Source organism: Lipophrys pholis (genome assembly GCF_963383615.2).
Source record: "Lipophrys pholis genome assembly, chromosome: 1".
Taxonomy (NCBI): Eukaryota; Metazoa; Chordata; class Actinopteri; order Blenniiformes; family Blenniidae; genus Lipophrys; species Lipophrys pholis.
In genome coordinates this window covers 7,174,414-7,191,366 of record NC_137635.1, presented here as the reverse complement: position 1 = coordinate 7,191,366, position 16,953 = coordinate 7,174,414, and the positions used below count along the sequence as shown (strand labels likewise).

The 16,953-nt window shown below is 45.2% G+C and overlaps 3 protein-coding genes across 7 annotated transcripts in view; 1 reads left to right on the top strand and 2 right to left on the bottom strand.

The window, feature by feature from the left end:
• mpp2b (MAGUK p55 scaffold protein 2b) overlaps positions 1 to 7,747 on the top strand; it is a gene marked incomplete at its 5' end in the record, with an annotated part of 35,444 nt that extends 27,697 nt beyond the window's left edge. The window contains 8 exons of one of the 2 annotated variants that reach the window (XM_080458420.1): positions 610 to 837; positions 2,866 to 2,997; positions 3,067 to 3,169; positions 4,077 to 4,145; positions 4,224 to 4,385; positions 4,592 to 4,794; positions 4,918 to 5,046; positions 6,288 to 7,747. In XM_080458420.1, the coding sequence (XP_080314546.1) occupies positions 610 to 837; positions 2,866 to 2,997; positions 3,067 to 3,169; positions 4,077 to 4,145; positions 4,224 to 4,385; positions 4,592 to 4,794; positions 4,918 to 5,046; positions 6,288 to 6,464 (1,203 nt within the window). In that variant the 3' untranslated portion in view covers positions 6,465 to 7,747. The remainder of the gene's footprint in view (positions 1 to 609; positions 838 to 2,865; positions 2,998 to 3,066; positions 3,170 to 4,076; positions 4,146 to 4,223; positions 4,386 to 4,591; positions 4,795 to 4,917; positions 5,047 to 6,287) is intronic. The other variant, XM_080458421.1, reaches the window with a different exon arrangement.
• Positions 7,748 to 10,700: 2,953 nt separating this feature from the next.
• LOC308107537 (uncharacterized protein) lies at positions 10,701 to 12,054 on the bottom strand. Its single transcript, XM_080459916.1, has 3 exons — positions 11,909 to 12,054; positions 11,575 to 11,836; positions 10,701 to 11,428 (listed from the first exon to the last, which is right to left on the bottom strand). The coding sequence occupies exons 1-3, from the start codon at positions 11,932 to 11,934 to the stop codon at positions 11,363 to 11,365; spliced, it is 354 nt and encodes a 117-aa protein (XP_080316042.1). The 5' UTR covers positions 11,935 to 12,054; the 3' UTR covers positions 10,701 to 11,362.
• A 55-nt stretch (positions 12,055 to 12,109) lies between these two features.
• abi3b (ABI family, member 3b) lies at positions 12,110 to 15,251 on the bottom strand. 4 transcript variants are annotated; one of them, XM_080463141.1, is made up of 5 exons: positions 14,870 to 15,033; positions 14,630 to 14,797; positions 13,865 to 14,044; positions 13,660 to 13,721; positions 12,110 to 13,530 (listed from the first exon to the last, which is right to left on the bottom strand). In XM_080463141.1, the coding sequence occupies exons 1-5, from the start codon at positions 15,002 to 15,004 to the stop codon at positions 12,939 to 12,941; spliced, it is 1,137 nt and encodes a 378-aa protein (XP_080319267.1). In that variant the 5' UTR covers positions 15,005 to 15,033; the 3' UTR covers positions 12,110 to 12,938. The 4 variants fall into 4 exon arrangements, with proteins under 4 accessions (XP_080319267.1, XP_080319264.1, XP_080319265.1 ...); XM_080463138.1 differs by having other exon boundaries at positions 12,789 to 13,530; positions 13,660 to 13,724; positions 14,630 to 14,812; XM_080463139.1 differs by having other exon boundaries at positions 12,797 to 13,530; positions 14,630 to 14,812.
• Between the last annotated feature and the right edge of the window lie 1,702 nt (positions 15,252 to 16,953).

The following is a 16,953-nucleotide window of genomic DNA, read 5'->3' as shown; positions in this document are numbered from 1 at the left end:
AGAGTGATCAATGCTCACATCGGCGATGTGCTGCCAGCCGTTCCTGAGCAACCATTTGAGATAGTTTATGGTTTCTGGTGCATTTAGGACTTCTAATATTCAGCTCTGTTGGAAAAGTGAGCTCACATTTTGGTCACAAACTTTCTTTGTTCTTCGTCATTTCACTCGTTCGGTGTCCTGCTGGTGTCAGAATCAAGAACTATCCCTCCATCCATCCATCCATCTTCTCCCTCTTATCCGTTTCTGGGTGGTGGGGGTGGCAGTCTGAGCACTGTCACCCAGATCACATTGCACCCATTAAGAACCTTCCTGCAGGTGGTGAGCCCACGGGAAGGTGGCGTCCGGCGTGGGACACGAACCCACTACATGAGATTGACAGTCTCATGCTCTACCAACTGAGCTAGTCGGGGGCATCAAGAACTATAGTTTGCTAATCGTAAATTCTCATGAGTTCTATCTGCCATCACTCTTATTCACCCCAACCTCACCGCCACCTGTCTTTTAATCTGCCGCGCGATGGAGGACGTTGCCAGACGGCTCTCTGGGGTCCACTAGTACTCAACCCAGCTAATGAAGCATTGTAATATCTGGCTGTGTGTTCGCACACAGGGGGTGACATTCCGAGTGGAGAGTGGCGAGCTGGTGATCGCCAGGATCCTCCACGGTGGAATGATCGACCAGCAGGGTCTGCTGCACGTGGGCGACATAATCAAGGAGGTGAACGGCAAGGAGGTGGGCAACGACCCCAAAGTGCTGCAGGAGATGCTGAAGGAGGCGAGCGGCAGCGTGGTGCTGAAGATCCTGCCCAGCTACCAGGAGCCCCACACCCCCAGACAGGTCCGGGACTAGAGTCTCTCTCAAGTTATCATTTCATTAAAACTGCCTGTCCTCCCTGGCCTCCACCCTGCTGTCTCTCACCTTGTGTGCCGTGCCAAGATTCATATATCTAATTCTACTGCAGGATGACATCGGCTATACGCACTGCCTTTATCACTTATCCAAATAAAGAGGCACTTTCTGCATCTGCATGATGGATGAACGATCAAAGTCACATAGTTTGCTTGTTTCTAATCATTTCAGAGCGTTCACTCACAGAGGTTTGTTTGCTCATCAAATATTTTTAAAAAAGCTGGTTTTCTTTGAGTTACAATAGATAACGAGGAGCAACAGAAGGTTTGTCTCACTGACCCAGTTCAGATTTGAGGGAGTACAGGGATTGTGTTGCTGAACCAATGGGTTGAGAGGATGAGAGGATGAGGGGATGCAGTGCGTTCAGCTCTGTGACTGATCGGTCTGAGCAGCACAGAAAAGGAACAGTGCAGCTTGAGGAGGCCGTGATGAATTCACTTCTCACACCAGGCCAAGATATACTAGAATGCAATCTATGAGTAAACGATGTTTAAAGGGTCCGTGTGTGAGGATTATTAGCAATGCGTTTGAAGCGTGTGTTGCTGCTGGATAAGATTATATTCTGAGCCCCACAGGCAGTGTCAGTCAGTCCACTGCCTTATGAAATGACATTGGACACAGAGATCTGAGGACGTTTCCTGTCACCTCAGTGCTGCCTGCGTCTGCCTTGGAGGTTTTTCAATGAGCTAATAACTAGTAATGAGCACTGATAGACACACACACACTGAAACCTGTGAGCAATTAAAGTTATTAACCTGCAGTGGTTGACTTTGGATTGTAGGAGGAAGGTCGTGTCTTTAGAAAACCCAAACACATGCAGAACGCCTGCTTTGTCCAAATTAAGGTCAAGTTGTCTATCGGCTGAACATGCAAAGAGGAATGAAGTAATCCTGGACAATAAAAGTAAAACATGCAATCAACTAAAGCTAGACAAGCTTGGTGAGACAGCAATGTACCTGTATTCACATTACTTTTCCTGTTCTTGTAATATCAATAAAGTGAAGACAGTCTTCAAGCTCACAGAAATGCTGTCAGGGACACTTAAACACTTTGCAATTCTTCAAGTTATTTAATGAAAAGAGGTGCTACTGAGTCATGACTTCACCTTTCACGAAGCGTAAGAAGGTTTTTTTTTTTTTTTTTGCTTTATATCATCTCATTATAAGTGTACTTAAACCTTTAATAGCGCCTGAGTTTTAGAAGCTACTGAAGACCGGTTTGTGCTGAAACAATCGAGGGGTGTGTAGGTGGACGTATCGTCGCTCAGCGAGTGGCAGTGATCAGAGCTGCTCCCCAAAACCTTCTCTCCAAATATATTCCAGCTGTCTGCGTTTAAGGCCTGCAGCTCCTTCGTCACACGGTGAATAAACTCCACTGACAGCTCTGGCTCAGGGAGGCCGTGTGTGTGCGTGTGTGTGCGTGCGTGTGCGTGCGTGTGTGTGCGTGTGTGTGTGTGTGGGTGTGTGTGTGTGTGTGTGTGTGTGTGTGTGTGTGTGTGTGTGTGTGTGTGTGTGTGTGTGTGTGTGTGTGTGTGTGTGTGTGTGTGTGTGTGTAGAGTACAGTAAAAGGCTAGCAGGCCCGTTTTTTGTGGGTTTTTTTCTCATGCGTTGGTTCAGTATGAGAAAAATGGCTTCCAGTACGGGGGGAAGGGTTGGTTGCCATGGATACAGATTTTGCCTCTCTCTTTATTTCTCTCTCTTTCTGTGTGTCTGTATCGCTCCTCTTCTATCCTTCTTCCAACCTGCCCCTGAGTCCTGTAGCCTTGATATGTTGAGAAAATGAGCCGAGGCTTTAAGTGAGCAAAGCTGCTTCACAGCGACGGACACTTCCTCACCCTGTACATCTGTGACGGTTCAGTGTGCCGACAGAGTCAGGAGAGTACAACATTCAAACGTTTTAAAAATCTGTTTGAATTTGTGTTGACTCAGCGTGTTCTCGTCATCCTCATCCATTCAGGCCTTCGTGAAGTGCCACTTTGATTACGACCCTTCTCATGACAACCTGATTCCCTGTAAGGAAGCCGGGCTCGGCTTCAGCAGCGGAGACATACTCCAGATATTTAATCAAGAGGATCTGAACTGGTGGCAGGTCAGTGGACACTCTTCACCCTCCACTTGTTAGCTTCATCTTCCTCACTGGGCTGCGTTTCTCTGCCAGGCCTGCCACATAGAGGGCGGCAGCGCTGGGCTGATTCCCAGCCAGCTCCTGGAGGAGAAGAGGAAAGCGTTTGTGAAGAGAGATCTGGAGCTCGCTACCACAGGTATGCCTCGCAGCAGCAAGCAGCAGAGCAGAGACGCTCCTCTCATTATGCAGATTCGACACAGACTCCTCGCTGCACCGACACCCCGGCAACAAAGACAACATCTGCTCCTCTCCATATCTGACAAGTATTTCATCTGGCGCCGGCTCCTCTGCCAGCAAGCCTCCACCACTGGTCCTGAGCATCGGTGCAGCTCCGACCTGATCCAGTCTGCCGGTTATGAAGCTACTGGGTCTGGTGATAAGACACCCATGAACAGAAACCTGATCAATAATGATCTGTCCTCTGACTAGTCGTGGACTGAGTTTGATTTGACCCTCGGTAGCAACAGAACAGGTGGTGAGTCATAGTCGGCCTCATGTCCTTCGCTTGTGGAAGAGAGGAAGACGACAGGCCGGCTGTTCTGCCCTTGGAGGGAAGGAAGGACACGACTGTCTGCTCACACACTATACACACAACCCGACTGTGTACATCGTCACAGTGACACCTGAAGAGTTTTGAATGTCTTATATCCAGTGATGGATCTAATTAGGACATACAGTATACAGGTATATGAACAATTAGCCTCATATCCATATAGCAGGTAGTCTGATCGAGGTTGAGATGTTACACTCGGTTATAGCTGAGCTCCTGTTTTCACAAACGACTCTCAGTTCCATATAATGCACCATAGTGAACAGACGGATAGCAGACCGCCTGCTCACAGGTGTTCCCTGGCAGCAGAGCAGGCGCACACGCACACACACGGGAATCAGTATTGGTGCACGCTGCCACCTAGTGGCTGCCTCCTGGATTTATGACTTGCCGGTGCTTCCTCTCACCTTGATGCTCCATCACCCTGACGGTGGCTGAGATAAGTGGCAGGATTTCAGCTTTGATTGTGTTTTGTGTGCTGCTTCCCTCTCAGGTCCGCTGTGTGCGGGGATGGGCGGTAAGAAGAAGAAAAAGATGATGTATTTGACCACCAAGAATGCAGGTAGGTGCGGCTTGAGTTTCAGACAACATGGCCGACTGTGTGACGGTCCTAACTTTGTCCCGATTGGTTCTGGACCAGAATTTGACAGGCACGAGCTACGGATCTATGAGGAGGTCGCCAAAGTCCCGCCCTTCAGGAGAAAGACGCTGGTTCTGATTGGAGCACAGGGCGTTGGGCGTCGCAGCCTGAAGAATAAGTTGCTGGTGTCGGATCCACTGCGCTATGGAACCACTATCCCCTGTGAGTGCAGGAGGTCAACCAGATCAACCAGGTCTGGTTGACCTCAACCAGGTCAACCCTCAGCCTCACCGGGTCTGCGCTGCTTCATCTGTCAACTAAGATTGTTCTCCTTTTCTCGTCACATCAGCTTTGTCTGTCTCGGTATTTATGAGGGCACTTTGAATTTGACACGGATCTTTAGAGTTTGTCTTGATGTCCACCAACAGTCACGTCCAGGAAACCGAAGGTTGACGAGCGGGACGGCCAGATGTACTCCTTCATGACCCGCTGCGAAATGGAGTGTGACATCAAGAACGCCCGTTTCTTGGAGCATGGCGAGTATGACGGGAATCTGTACGGCACTAAGATCAACTCCATACATGAGGTGATCGAAACGGGGAAGATCTGCATCCTGGATGTCAACCCGCAGGTAGAGGAGGAGTCACGCATGTCTGTCTCTTCTTTGTCCTCACATCCTGTTTGGGTTTCTTTTGTTGCTTTTTGTTTTTTTCTCCAATGTAAATGTATAAATCCTCTCTGTGTTTCCCTGAAGGCTCTGAAAGTGTTGCGGACGTCTGAATTCCTGCCCTACGTCGTGTATATCGAAGCGCCGGACTTCGAGGTCCTGAAGGCCATGAACAGGTCGGCCATTGAGTCGGGAGTGGTCACCAAACAGTTAACGGTGAGGAATCTCTGCTCTCTTCTGTCTCTTCCTCTTTGCTTTGCTGGAAACATCTACTGTGATGGGTGCAACGATTAACACTGAGAAACATTGCAATCAACCTGAGATGACAGCAGCTCTCAGTCTAACAGGAATAAACTGAACCAACACAGCCGAGCGACTGAATGCTGGTTTTCATCAGTTTCATGTGAGGATATCTGGTCAGCAGTCCAAGAAGAGCTGGAAAGCTAGAATTTTACTACTAACAATAATCTAAATTCCCCCTGAAAGACGTTCCAGTCACTCTTTTCTAACCCAGCTTTCAGGAGAACCTGTGGTGGCCTTGAAACGTCCTGAGGCTCGTTGAGTCTCTGCAGAGACGTTGCAGCTCAGCAGGACCGACTTCATGTAGGAGAGGAGAAGTGATTCACAGCTTAAAAGGAAGGAAGGAATTTATTTATTTGTTCTTAAGTTTCACAGTGAAATTTGTCCTCGAAGACATCAAATCACGTCAGAAATCTGGACCTGAAATTCAACCAACACATTTAGACAATAACAAAATCAAGTGAAAAATATTTAAAGAATTAAAGGATTTCTTACCGAACAAGAGAAACTTGTTCTGCAATATGAAAAGATCAAAACCTATTTTTGTCATGACATGGGTCAGTTTGTAATCCGATTAATAACTTACCTTAGCCAAAAAGTTCAGTTTTTAATTCCCTATCCTCTGATATGCCACATGATGCAGTGAGGTTATTACTCTGGGGGTCAAAGGTCGGGGGGGTATTTCCGTCAGGATAGAGAATTGAATACTGAACATTTTGGCCTCGGTTTGACCTCAAGCTGACCACATTTCCGTGACCTTGACCTTTGACCCTTGACCCAATCATTTTCAAAATTTCATGGGACCATCCTTGGATAGGGACAAATCATCCCTGAAAATTTCATGCAACTCTGGCAAATAGTTTTGGTGAAAAGTTTGTAAAATACATTCATGCATACAAATAAACAGATAAAACAGACTTTTGAGGGCGAAGGTAATAAATATATGTTAAAACATGAAAATAACTTGGCTTGACCAAGAAAAAATGACTTGAGACGTTCATGTGTGACTTGGTTCCATGTCTGGATAGTCTGTCAATAAAAACAAATAAATTACCTAAACTAATTAAATCTCAGTTGAACTCCAGTCTCACTCTTTAATCTGCTCTTTCCTCCGGGTAATTTCTCGCTGGTTGTTTAAAGTAATCCTCCGCCTGCAGGACTCGGAGCTGAAGAGGACGGTGGACGAGAGCGAGCGCATTAAGAGAGCCTACGGACACTACTTCGACCTCTGCATCGTGAACGACGGGCTGGAGGCGGCGTTCCGCGGCTTGCGCATGGCTCTGGAGAAACTGTCGTCGGAGCAGCAGTGGGTTCCTGTCAGTTGGGTCTTTTGAGATTCACCCACTAATCACCAGCAAGGTGCCATGGGCCGCTGATCGAAGGTCAAAGGTCGACGGACAAGTCACCAGACAGGGGGGCCGTCTCTCTGCGGCGAGCCGGAGCGGAGGTGGGTGTTGATGGAGCCGGGGGTCATGTGACATGTGACCAGCCTCATGTAGAACATTTTTGTACAAAGTTAGCGTTCCTCTGTTCAGCCCAGCGTCACTTTCATTTGTCCCAAATGGAACCATTAGGATTAAAGTTGATTATGAGTGTGTTTGTGTATGCGTGCGTGCGTGCGTGCGTGCGTGCGTGCGTGTTATCATTAACGCGGATGTAGATTTAGACGTTTTGAAAGTTCACAGTGAAAGTTTTTTTTTTTTTTTTGAAGGACTTTTTAGTCTTTGCAGATCTTAATACTTTATGTAGTGTAATGTTTACATGGGCTCCGTAGGACAGATTGGTCGAGGGAAGATACCAAATGTCATATTTGTATCAAATACTTTCAAATATATTTTACCATGTGATCACACTGTATGATTGTATGTGGTCAGATTTGTGCTTGATCTCATTTGTCTCTACAAATTTGAAAACAAAACAGCAATAGATGATACTTTTAAATCAACATGCAATACATCTGTGGAGACTCTCTCTCTCTCTCTCTCTCTCTCTCTCTCTCTCTCTCTCTCTCTCTCTCTCTCTCTCTCTCTCTCTCTCACACACACACATGCTGATAAATACAGTCCTTTTTTGCATCAGTTGTCGTCTCAGTGAGTTTAACTTCACCTGACGTTAGTTCCATTGATCATCTGGTGTTCTGATGGTAAAACTCGGACATCCACAGTGTCTGACGACTGTCTGCTTGATTCTGTTGTGGAGTTGTATTTGTAGCACTGAGAACACATAAACCCAAATAAAAACTAAAAAAGGAAAAACGCCCGAAGAAGTAGCCTACAATATGCACTGACTGTATAGTGAAGGCAGACAACATGTAATGTAACAGTAGTATTTCTGCAGGCTATTAAAGGTTTCTCTCTTTATTTATTGTAGAAATAGTATCAATATTTACCAGTGGCTTCTTATTCTTGCTTACTTTTGCCTTAACATGGTTCAATAGCCAAGGAAACACTCTATTTTTTCATCATGGATCATTCCACTTCTGTCACTGTACATGTTAATTCCTAGAAATATAGAAAAACAAAAACAATGATCCTGTCATCTTATGTAATATTTATTTTATTTTCTCTTCAGATTGTAAGTACTGTATTGTAATAAAGAGTGTATAATATAACATAGGAAATGGTGTTTTTGTTTTTTCTGCCGCTGACACTGCAGCTCCTGTGGTCATTAAAAAAGTTTTTCAAAAACTCTGGAGAAAATCAGAGTTTCTATTCATATCAAGGCACAGTAATCGACAAATCAAAGTCACAACACTGGAGTCACTAGAAAAATAGTCTGTTCAAAATATACAGGAAACAGTACATGAGGGTGGGGGCAGGGTTCAGCAGGCGGGGTCTCTGGGCGTATGGACGGGATCTCTGGGGGCATGGGCGGGGTGTTACCGGGTAGGAAGTCTCTGGGGACGTGGCGGTGGCGGTGGCGGTGGAGGTGGAGGTGGCGGCCTCGTGGGCGTCGTCCAGTGATGTGAATCTAGAGGCAGGGTGATTGGAAACATCTCGTAGGAAGGCGGGGGGCCGTCTGGCCAGACGTTCGACAGCTTTGGGTCGACCTGCATGAAACAAAGTGAAATTTGTAACGGGACATTTTAAAAATGCCCCAGAATTCAAAAACAGGTTGAAAAAAGGAGCTGCATCTATGTTATCGACCTTCCAGACATGATCATGAGCCTGTGAGCTGAGCTTTACACAAGCTGACCAAACAGAACCAGAGAGGATGAACGTTCACACCAAGAATGAACTTTTAGTTCAGCGGTGACAAACAAAGAATTATAATCTATAAAGAGCTGGAACTCTAAATCTCTCTTTGTTCTAGTGGAACATGCAGCTTGAACTCAAATACATATATTTGATTAATTCATATTATGGTCAGAAATTATCTTTCATATCGACATATTTCTGCATCTGGAAAGTAATCCTGCCTCACCACATATTACTGAATAAAGTGCGCTCCTGGTGGTCAAATAAAGATATTGCAGGTGCTGTCATAACGTCACAGCCGGCAAATTATCAGTCAATGATGGAATAATAATACATAAATAAAACTGCATTCATTGGAAATAAAATATACTGTTCTTTGAAGTTTATTTTCGAGTGGTTTATACTCATACATGCTATGCAGCACTCTGTTGTGGCCAGCAGTCTTTCACTTATACTTATGAAATTGCACAAAAGCTCCTGAAATTATTTTGAAATAAATACTTATGCAGAAGCATGTGGTGTGTATTAGGGAAATAATTAATAGTTTAACTTATTGTCTTTATCATTTCTTCTTAGAAAGTGAAATAATCAGTTTCAGCCATAGATTTTTCCTGCTGAAACGCTTTGAAATCCACTAAATTACACCAATAAATTATCATATCGTATTTGTTTTTAATTAATAAATGACTTTCAAAAAGCCTTAAATTAGTGGGAAAACTGTAATACTTTAATTCAACAGTAACTAAACTAAGCTCAAAAAGTTCATCTGATTTTGTAGTTGTGAGGCCAAAGCAAAGCACCAGATATAACAGCCTCTCTGATAACATGTGTCAGTAACATTTATAAATAGAAAGGTCAAGAGGTCAAATCAGGTGACGTCTGTCCTCGAGGTAATAAAGCAGAGTTCATGTACCAGTGAATAAGGCGGCGGGTGATCCACGGCGCTGTACTCAGGTGGAAACCTTTCATGGAGCATGTCTTCCTCTGTGTCATAGTCTGGAAAAGAAATAGTGTGAATCCCTGAAGGACCGGCGTCGTCTTCATCTGCTGTGGTGACGTCGTACGAAGCTCTTCTCTTTTTTGCATGAAGGTAGAAACACAGCATCACAATAGCTATAGACACCACCACGAGCGGAAATCTGGAAACACATTTTCACCATTTAAAATTGCATTTGTTCTGCATTTAACATCAACATTTCTCTTTATATTAAACTGAGCATAACTTACAGATATTTAATGAAAGCCCCCATTGAAACCATCCCTGCATTACTTCAGCCTTCAGGCATCACTGTAAGAAAAACAAAGAGTCGAGTGGTTCTTTAAAACATTCAGGCAAAAACATCAATAACGAGACTTCAGTACGACTAATAAAGTAATCTGGAGTGCAGACTGTGTCCATGTGTCACACAGAACAGCTGATTCTCAGTTTTACCAGCTTACAGTGAACCTTCATCCTATAAAACACTTTGATCACTGGGACCGCGAGCAACACAAACTGCATCCGCACAACTTCAACACATCGAATGTTAAGTTTTAATGAAGAGAAGTTTGTACAAATAATTGTGGCGGCAGGTTCTTACCTTATAAAAATCCTAAAAGTCCAGACCGTCCTGATGTGCAGGTCGCTTTCAAATGAGCATCGAGTCACTGAGTAACAGTTTGATGAGCTTTTACAGCATCACTGTCTTGTTTAAAGACGCAGGGACACAGAAATGGTTCTTTACATTTCTGGTGAGTGTTCAGTGACAATAACCTGAATCACATTCAAAGTTCAATTCCCAACCCAACGGGAAGATGTTCAAAAAGAAGATTTATCCCCAATGAAAGATGAAAATATATCACATGTTGAATTTGACACATTTTCCATTGATTGAATAATAGTTTGTTTTGATGGACGTGACATATTTAACAAAAACTGGGACAAGGCCAACAAATCACTTTATCAGATCTAAAATACTTTGAGGTTGATTTCACAACCAGTCAAGTTAATTAGCGACATATCAAGAACACCAGTGTGTATATATGATATTTTATAAAAGGAAGGGTCTTTTCATGGTAGAAAATGAGCAGAAGTTCACTAATCAGTGAAAACATACATTTAAATACAGTTTCAGCAATATGTTACTCAAAATAAAAAAAATTATTGAAGCTCCTACCATCTACAGTTCATTATGTCATTAACGATATCAGGAACTCTCTGTGTGTGAAAGTTATCAGGTTACATTTATAACAGGCTTGATTACTGGAAATCACTGTGCAAACTGAGGAACACTTCCAGAAATGACAGAAAGGAAATGTGTATTTAAGAAATCTGTCTACACTCGACACATCTCATTGCTTTTTCCCCATAAAACAAAACAATTTCACCCACATGCGTTTGTCTTATCCTGATTTTATTTCAAAAACACAAACTTTTAAATGTATTTCAATGCAAATTTGCACACACATCAAGCTGTACAGATAGTAGATTTATTGGCTTTTCAATGGAACCGTACCAGTCATATCAGCATTCATGATTATTTACAGGTTTATTGATCCTATGAACAGATTGTAACATCAGAGCTGCTCTGATCAATATGGACCCAAATAACAGTCAGGAGAATTCAGACCTTGCCAGTGAAGATCAGAACTCATAAAGACATGTTTTACACTGTTTGCTCACAGTTGAACATAAATATCAGTTTTCCATCCAGAGTTTATGGCCGGCCGGGTTTACAGAGCCGGGAGAGGAAACGCCTCTCAGGAAATGATTTGTGGGTCTTTTCTCACAAGATCACAATCAAAACGTCTCATTGATCCCACAAATCTGCCCTGTGATAGAAACCATGGGAGGAAGAGGAGGAGGAGGGTGAAGAGGAGGAGGAGGAGGTGTAGGAGGAGGAGGAGGAGAGTGAGGTGGAGGAGGGTGAAGAGGAGGAGAAGGAGGAGGAGGAGAGTGAGCTTGAGGAGGACGGTGAACAGGAGGAGGAGGAGCAGGAGGAGGGTGAGGAGGAGGAGGAGGAGGAGGAGGAGGAGGAGAGTGAGGTTGAGGAGGATCACTGCAGCTCTGAGTACGCCGGAGGGTCTGTGTAGGATGGCGGGGAGTCGGCCTGCAGATCAAACTGAAAAAGGAAAGTAGATTCTGAAGAATTACAAGGTTTAACAACCAACTGTGTGTGTGTGTGTGTGTGTGTGTGTGTGTGTGTGTGTGTGTGTGTGTGTGTGTGTGTGTGTGTGTGTGTGTGTGTCCTCATGAGGAAAGCCGTACCGTGTATGGAGGAGGAGGCCCGGCGGGTCTAGAGGAGTAACGGGGAGGCTCTCTGTTAGAAGACTGAAAATAAGCTTCATACAAGTCCATGACTTCTTCCTCCTCCTCCTCCTCCTCCTCTTCTTCCTCCTCGTACATGGGGATGATGAACACAGACGGAGAGTTGTCCAGACCAGAGGGCCAACCTTCTGCTTCTCTACGCTTCTTGGCTACATGGCAACAGAAAATCCACAAAGCGACACAAACACACAGAGCAGGAATCCTGAAACATGAAGAAGAGCTTCACTCAGTGTTCACACGCCTCATCTGACCTGAGAACAGACAACATACTCACTCTATGGTAGGATAGTAAATGACCATGGTGGTGAAACAAAAGGACGATTCTCAGGTAAAACTCCAAGGGGGTAACTCCATTTTACCGTCCGTCACTCTGCTCAGCAGTACATTCACCCACTGAAAGTTCAAAGGTCGCTCTTTATCTCTCAGTATCCTCAGAGCACCCGGTATAAACAGAAAGTCTTTAAAGCTGTATGTTATGATTTCTCTGTGTGCAAAGCTTTATTCAGACGATTAACTCAGAAAGGAGAACATGTACGGTTTGTGTAATTTAGACTAAGATTAAGATCTGAGTGAAAGTGGAAGCAACGAAAGCTGCGTTGATTCAATCTGCTTCTTCTTTTTCTGGCCTTGACCAATGAAATCAGAAACCAGAGAAGAAGTAGATTTAGGAAGTTTGTATTCGCTCCTCTTGACTGATTTTACCTCAAACTACAAATAAAAGCACAGTCCAGACCAGTTTATAGCCTCACTGACCTGGTTTAACAAGCACAACACACACACACACACACACACACACACACACACACACACACACACACACACACACACACACACACACACACACACACACACACACACACACACACACACACACACACACACGCTCTCCGCCCACAGCACAGTGGCGGTGAAAGGCCGCCACCTGTTACAGCAGACGAAGAGTCCCAGAGATGAAGAAACATTGAGAAACCAAGAAGATGAGGAATCTGGTCTCAGAGGAAGCAGGAGGAAGCCTCGGTACCTGGATCTTCTCTGTTCCAGCTTGTTTTCAGGAATGCAGCCGAAGTGCTGTTAAAACACGTCTGAAGAATTCCTCCAGGTTTCACAGTCGTCTCTCACCTGCACCGCAACACCGACGAAACGACTCGAGGTTAAACCACCTCAGACTTTCTGCTGCTTTTATTCAAAGCTTTCTAAAGCAAAAATATTTCTCTCATTTCACACGTCCATCTCATGGAAAAGCCCCACACTCCTGATCACAGTCCCACAATACACCTGAAATAAACGCAAAACACCTGATAATGTTACTGCAGGAAAGGTGGGGGTGGTGGAGGAGGAGGTATAGCTCCTGATCCTGGTAGAGGAGGAGGAGGAGGAGGAGGAGGAGGAGGAGGAGGAGGAGGTATAGCTCCTGATCCTGATGGTGGAGGAGGAAGAGGAGGAGGAGGAGGAGGAGGAGGTATAGCTCCTGATCCTGGTGGAGGAGGTGGAGGAGGAGGAGGTATAGCTCCTGATCCTGGTGGAGGAGGAGGAGGAGGAGGAGGAGGAGGAGGAGGAGGAGGAGGTATAGCTCCTGATCCTGATGGTGGAGGAGGAAGAGGAGGAGGAGGAGGAGGAGGAGGTATAGCTCCTGATCCTGGTGGAGGAGGTGGAGGAGGAGGAGGTATAGCTCCTGATCCTGGTGGAGGAAGAGGAGGAGGTGATGGGAAGTCGGTGGGCGAGGGGAAAGAGGGCAGAGGCAGGAGGCCGGTGTCCATAGCAGGAGGTGGAGGAGGTGGGGGCGGTGGAGTGGTCATGTCCAAGCTGGCGACAGAGGGAGGGGGCGGTTCGGGCAGGTCGGCGGCGCTCTGGAAGGTGGGGACGGAGGGTGGAGGCACGGCGAGGCCAAAGCAGGATCTGTTGGAGGAGGAAGAAAAACACAGCTTCAGTCCTCCAGAATAGAATCCAGCTGTTCAGCTCGGTGGGTAAAACACATCTGCAGCGTAATGTGAATAAAGCGGAATAAAGAAAAGTCTGTCGACGTACACAGGAATGTCCATGGTGCTCTTGATGCTCTCGCTGGTCTCGGCCCTCTTCCTCGGCTGCTGCTGCTGGTCAGCAACGTGCAAGGAGACAACGGATGAAAGTGAAGGAAAGAAGACAACAATCCATCACACTGGATCAACAGCAGTTTAGATCAACAGGCCATAATGAAAGAGCCTCAAGCTCCTCATTCAGCCCGTCGCCTCACCTGAAAACAGTGTCCGACAGAGTCCAAGATGGAGTAGGATATCGGCGCTCGGGAGTAGCCTCTCTCTGGCTCCCGGCCAGAAGTGGGACCGGTGAGCGGTTTGGTGCGAGTTTTGTTTTTGGGAGCGGTGAAAGAACCGATTTCTCTCCGAGCAACCTTCTCAATGTGGAGAGCAGCCGCCTGGAGCAGAACAGCATAGAATCAGTCCTCCGTTACTTTGCTCTCCTGACAGACTCTAACATACTGATGGTGTGTCGGATCTACATGCTTTTACAATATGAGGACTAAATATTGACTTGCTGCCACAATAAGCTGGTCCCTGCTGACTGGAGGTCACCAGCCCAACACTTGACACACACAGAGGGAGGACATGAAGATTCTGCGCCGTCTGGTCCTCAAGAAAAGGACTGGAACCTGGGGACAGGTGAGGTGCTCACCACTGCCCCACCGTGCTGTCCACCGAATAATCAAAACAACACAGAAGAAGCATCACGTTCAATCATGAAATCATGAAAAATGTCAATAGCCCCTTTAAAAATAAGCAGAAGCATGAAACCCATAACTTCATACAGCAAAGTCTCAAAAACATCGTCCTACTTTTAGTTCACTTTTTAGTGAGTCAATAGGAAGCTGCAGCCTGCTGCAGATGTTTTGGTTCTACAGTAGTGTGTCTCCAGGTGTCCAGATGTTTGGGTGTGTGTTTGTGTCTCCAGGTGTACAGATGCTGAAGCTCAGGGTGATTTGGAGGCGGGACGAGTTCCTCACCAGGGACAGCAGGTTGACCGAGGACTCCATGTCTCTGATCTGCAGGCTCTGGGAGTCCAGCAGTCTCAGCAGGGTGCTGGCCAGGCTGTTGATCTGGTAGGTCACACTGGCCAGAGCCTGGGCGGCCAACGCCTTGGCCTCATTGACAGCCTTGGTGGAATCCTCCGCCTGAAGAAGTGAAATCTGCTGGTCTCTTTAAAAGCTTCACATGTCTTGCAGAAGTCAATGAGCGTCTCTCACCTGCAGGTAGTTGTTCTCACAGTATTCAGCCACTCGCAGCAGGTTACTGTGGTTGTCCACCAGACCTTTCCTGGCTGCTGGAACCTCCTCGAATATCCGACTGATCACCTCTGAAAAGCTCTTCTGCTCCGTCATTTCTCCGACAACTGAGAGTTTCCCCTCCGAGTCCTGGCTGCCTGTTGCTCCTGAATAGTTTTGTGAGGAGAGAGGGAGGGGAGGAGGAAAAGCACCACCTCAGGGTGCAGATTCAGAGCAGCTGGTTTCAGGGCAGGGCTGCAGGAACCTGCACCACCAACGGGGTCAAAAACCTCCAGACCTGCCGCCCTCCTGCCTCCATACTCCATTAATGAACAAGTTCATAATCAATCTCATCTTATAAGACGTGTAACTCTGTTAAGATCCGACCTGAGTCGCGTGTGTGATCTTTAAAATCCACTAGAGGTCAGTGTTGATCAGGTGAAAGCTCCTGCAGCCCCCACGTGTTGGAATGGAGAAATGCACTTCCGGTTTCATTCAGAGCTTCATTCAGCTTTGACCTGCTGTAAGATGCTGAAACTACCCGATGACCTGAGGTCAACTAGAAGTATTGAAACTTTCCTCTTCAGCAATATGTGAGTCTTATGCCTCTGAATGCAGAACGACCAGGTTGTGCAGCTTCATTCCTCAGGCCAGAGGACTGTTGAACTGCTGTCAGGTCTGAGGATGTTGCAATAATTATAAATCCAGTGCAATAACTATCATCGTATGCATCGTTGGTACTTTATCACTGCTTTAAATGTGTCTTCTTTTTTTTTTTAATACTTTTGCTGTTTTTGTTTTTCCCCAACATTTTTTAAAAAGCCTAGTTTGGGCCTTGTAGGAGAAAAATGCTGTTTTTGTGTGCGAGTGTAGGTATTGAATGACAATAAATCATCAAAGGTAACTTTCATTTCTATATGTCGCTTCTTTAACATCATATTATGGGATTGTTGTACTTCAGAGCAGCGCCGGTGTCGAGGTCAGACTCAAGACCACATTCTCAAGGTCTTCGTCTCGACTTGGTCTCGGGGTTAGGGGTCTTAGCTACAACACTAAATTACAATCTAGAGTTTATCGCTCAACATGAGAGAATCTCTGTTTGAACCTTTGCTTGTGGGGGTTTGCATGTTCTTCTGGTACATGCGTTGCTTTTCATCATGTACTTTGTGTTCCTCTCCCGTTCATTGTCCCCATTAAAACAACCCATCAGTGGTAGACCCACGAAGCAGAATTGAGATGTTGAAATGTATTAATTGTCAGTGTGAGTCACCCAGTTTAAATCCACATGTGCTCTTCGTTTCCTGACAAAGCTTATAGGAATGTCGGTTTTTCTCAACGTCCGTGAAGCATAATATCACCAATGATGCTGATAGTAAATGATCAGGACAAGTAGTATCTAATTCCACCACCACAAATGAATCATGTAGTTAATGTAATGAAATTAGATGCAGTCAAACTTTTGACTTCAGAGTCCCGAGGCTCTTTTAAAACAGTTAAAAACCTCATTTTATTTTGATTGATTTCATTGTATCAGTGGTTTTGAAGTGGTATAAAGAAAATCACCTATAAAGGACGTACGGTTGTGGAATAAACATAGAAAATGTGGTGAAGCGGGTGCAATACTGCGTCTGTGTGCTGGACAATGTGATAAAATGGAGCAACATTAGCACTTGTGCTAAATTAAAATGAGGTAAATTTAACACCAAGACCAAGCTTCTCACATTGACCATCAGTCAGTATGTGGAATAATAGTGAATTTTAAAAAATTGCATACGTCCAATAAAGGTGAGTCATTTTAAAAGACACTGTTCTACATTCTGAAGCAGCATTGAAGAATCCAAACCCCCAAATCAATAATAACATCAACCTTGTAGAGATGGGCAGCAGGACTGTAGGTAATAAAGCTGTGACACAACAACAACAACAACAGCCTCTTTCTTCAATCATGAGGTAAATAGTGTGAGCATGAAATGATGTTTTGAGTATTATCTACAAAAAGGTGTTTGTTTCTATCGTCCTATAAATAAATTGTCCCACAGCAGCTCAGCTCAAGGTTCCTGAGGACT

Excerpts from the sequence above, each read along its gene's own strand:
- abi3b (XM_080463138.1), bottom strand. The coding sequence starts at position 15,004 with ATGACGGAGCAGAAGAGCTTTTCAGAGGTGATCAGTCGGATATTCGAG. Across the intron at positions 14,813-14,869 it reads GTGAGAACAACTACCTGCAG|ATTTCACTTCTTCAGGCGGA; the intron begins GTGAGAGACGCT and ends AGAGACCAGCAG. Across the intron at positions 14,045-14,629 it reads CGGTCAACCTGCTGTCCCTG|GCGGCTGCTCTCCACATTGA; the intron begins GTGAGGAACTCG and ends GTTCTGCTCCAG.
- LOC308107537 (XM_080459916.1), bottom strand. The coding sequence starts at position 11,934 with ATGGTCATTTACTATCCTACCATAGA. Across the intron at positions 11,837-11,908 it reads ATTTACTATCCTACCATAGA|GATTCCTGCTCTGTGTGTTT; the intron begins GTGAGTATGTTG and ends TTCATGTTTCAG. Across the intron at positions 11,429-11,574 it reads GGCCTCCTCCTCCATACACG|TTTGATCTGCAGGCCGACTC; the intron begins GTACGGCTTTCC and ends TTCCTTTTTCAG.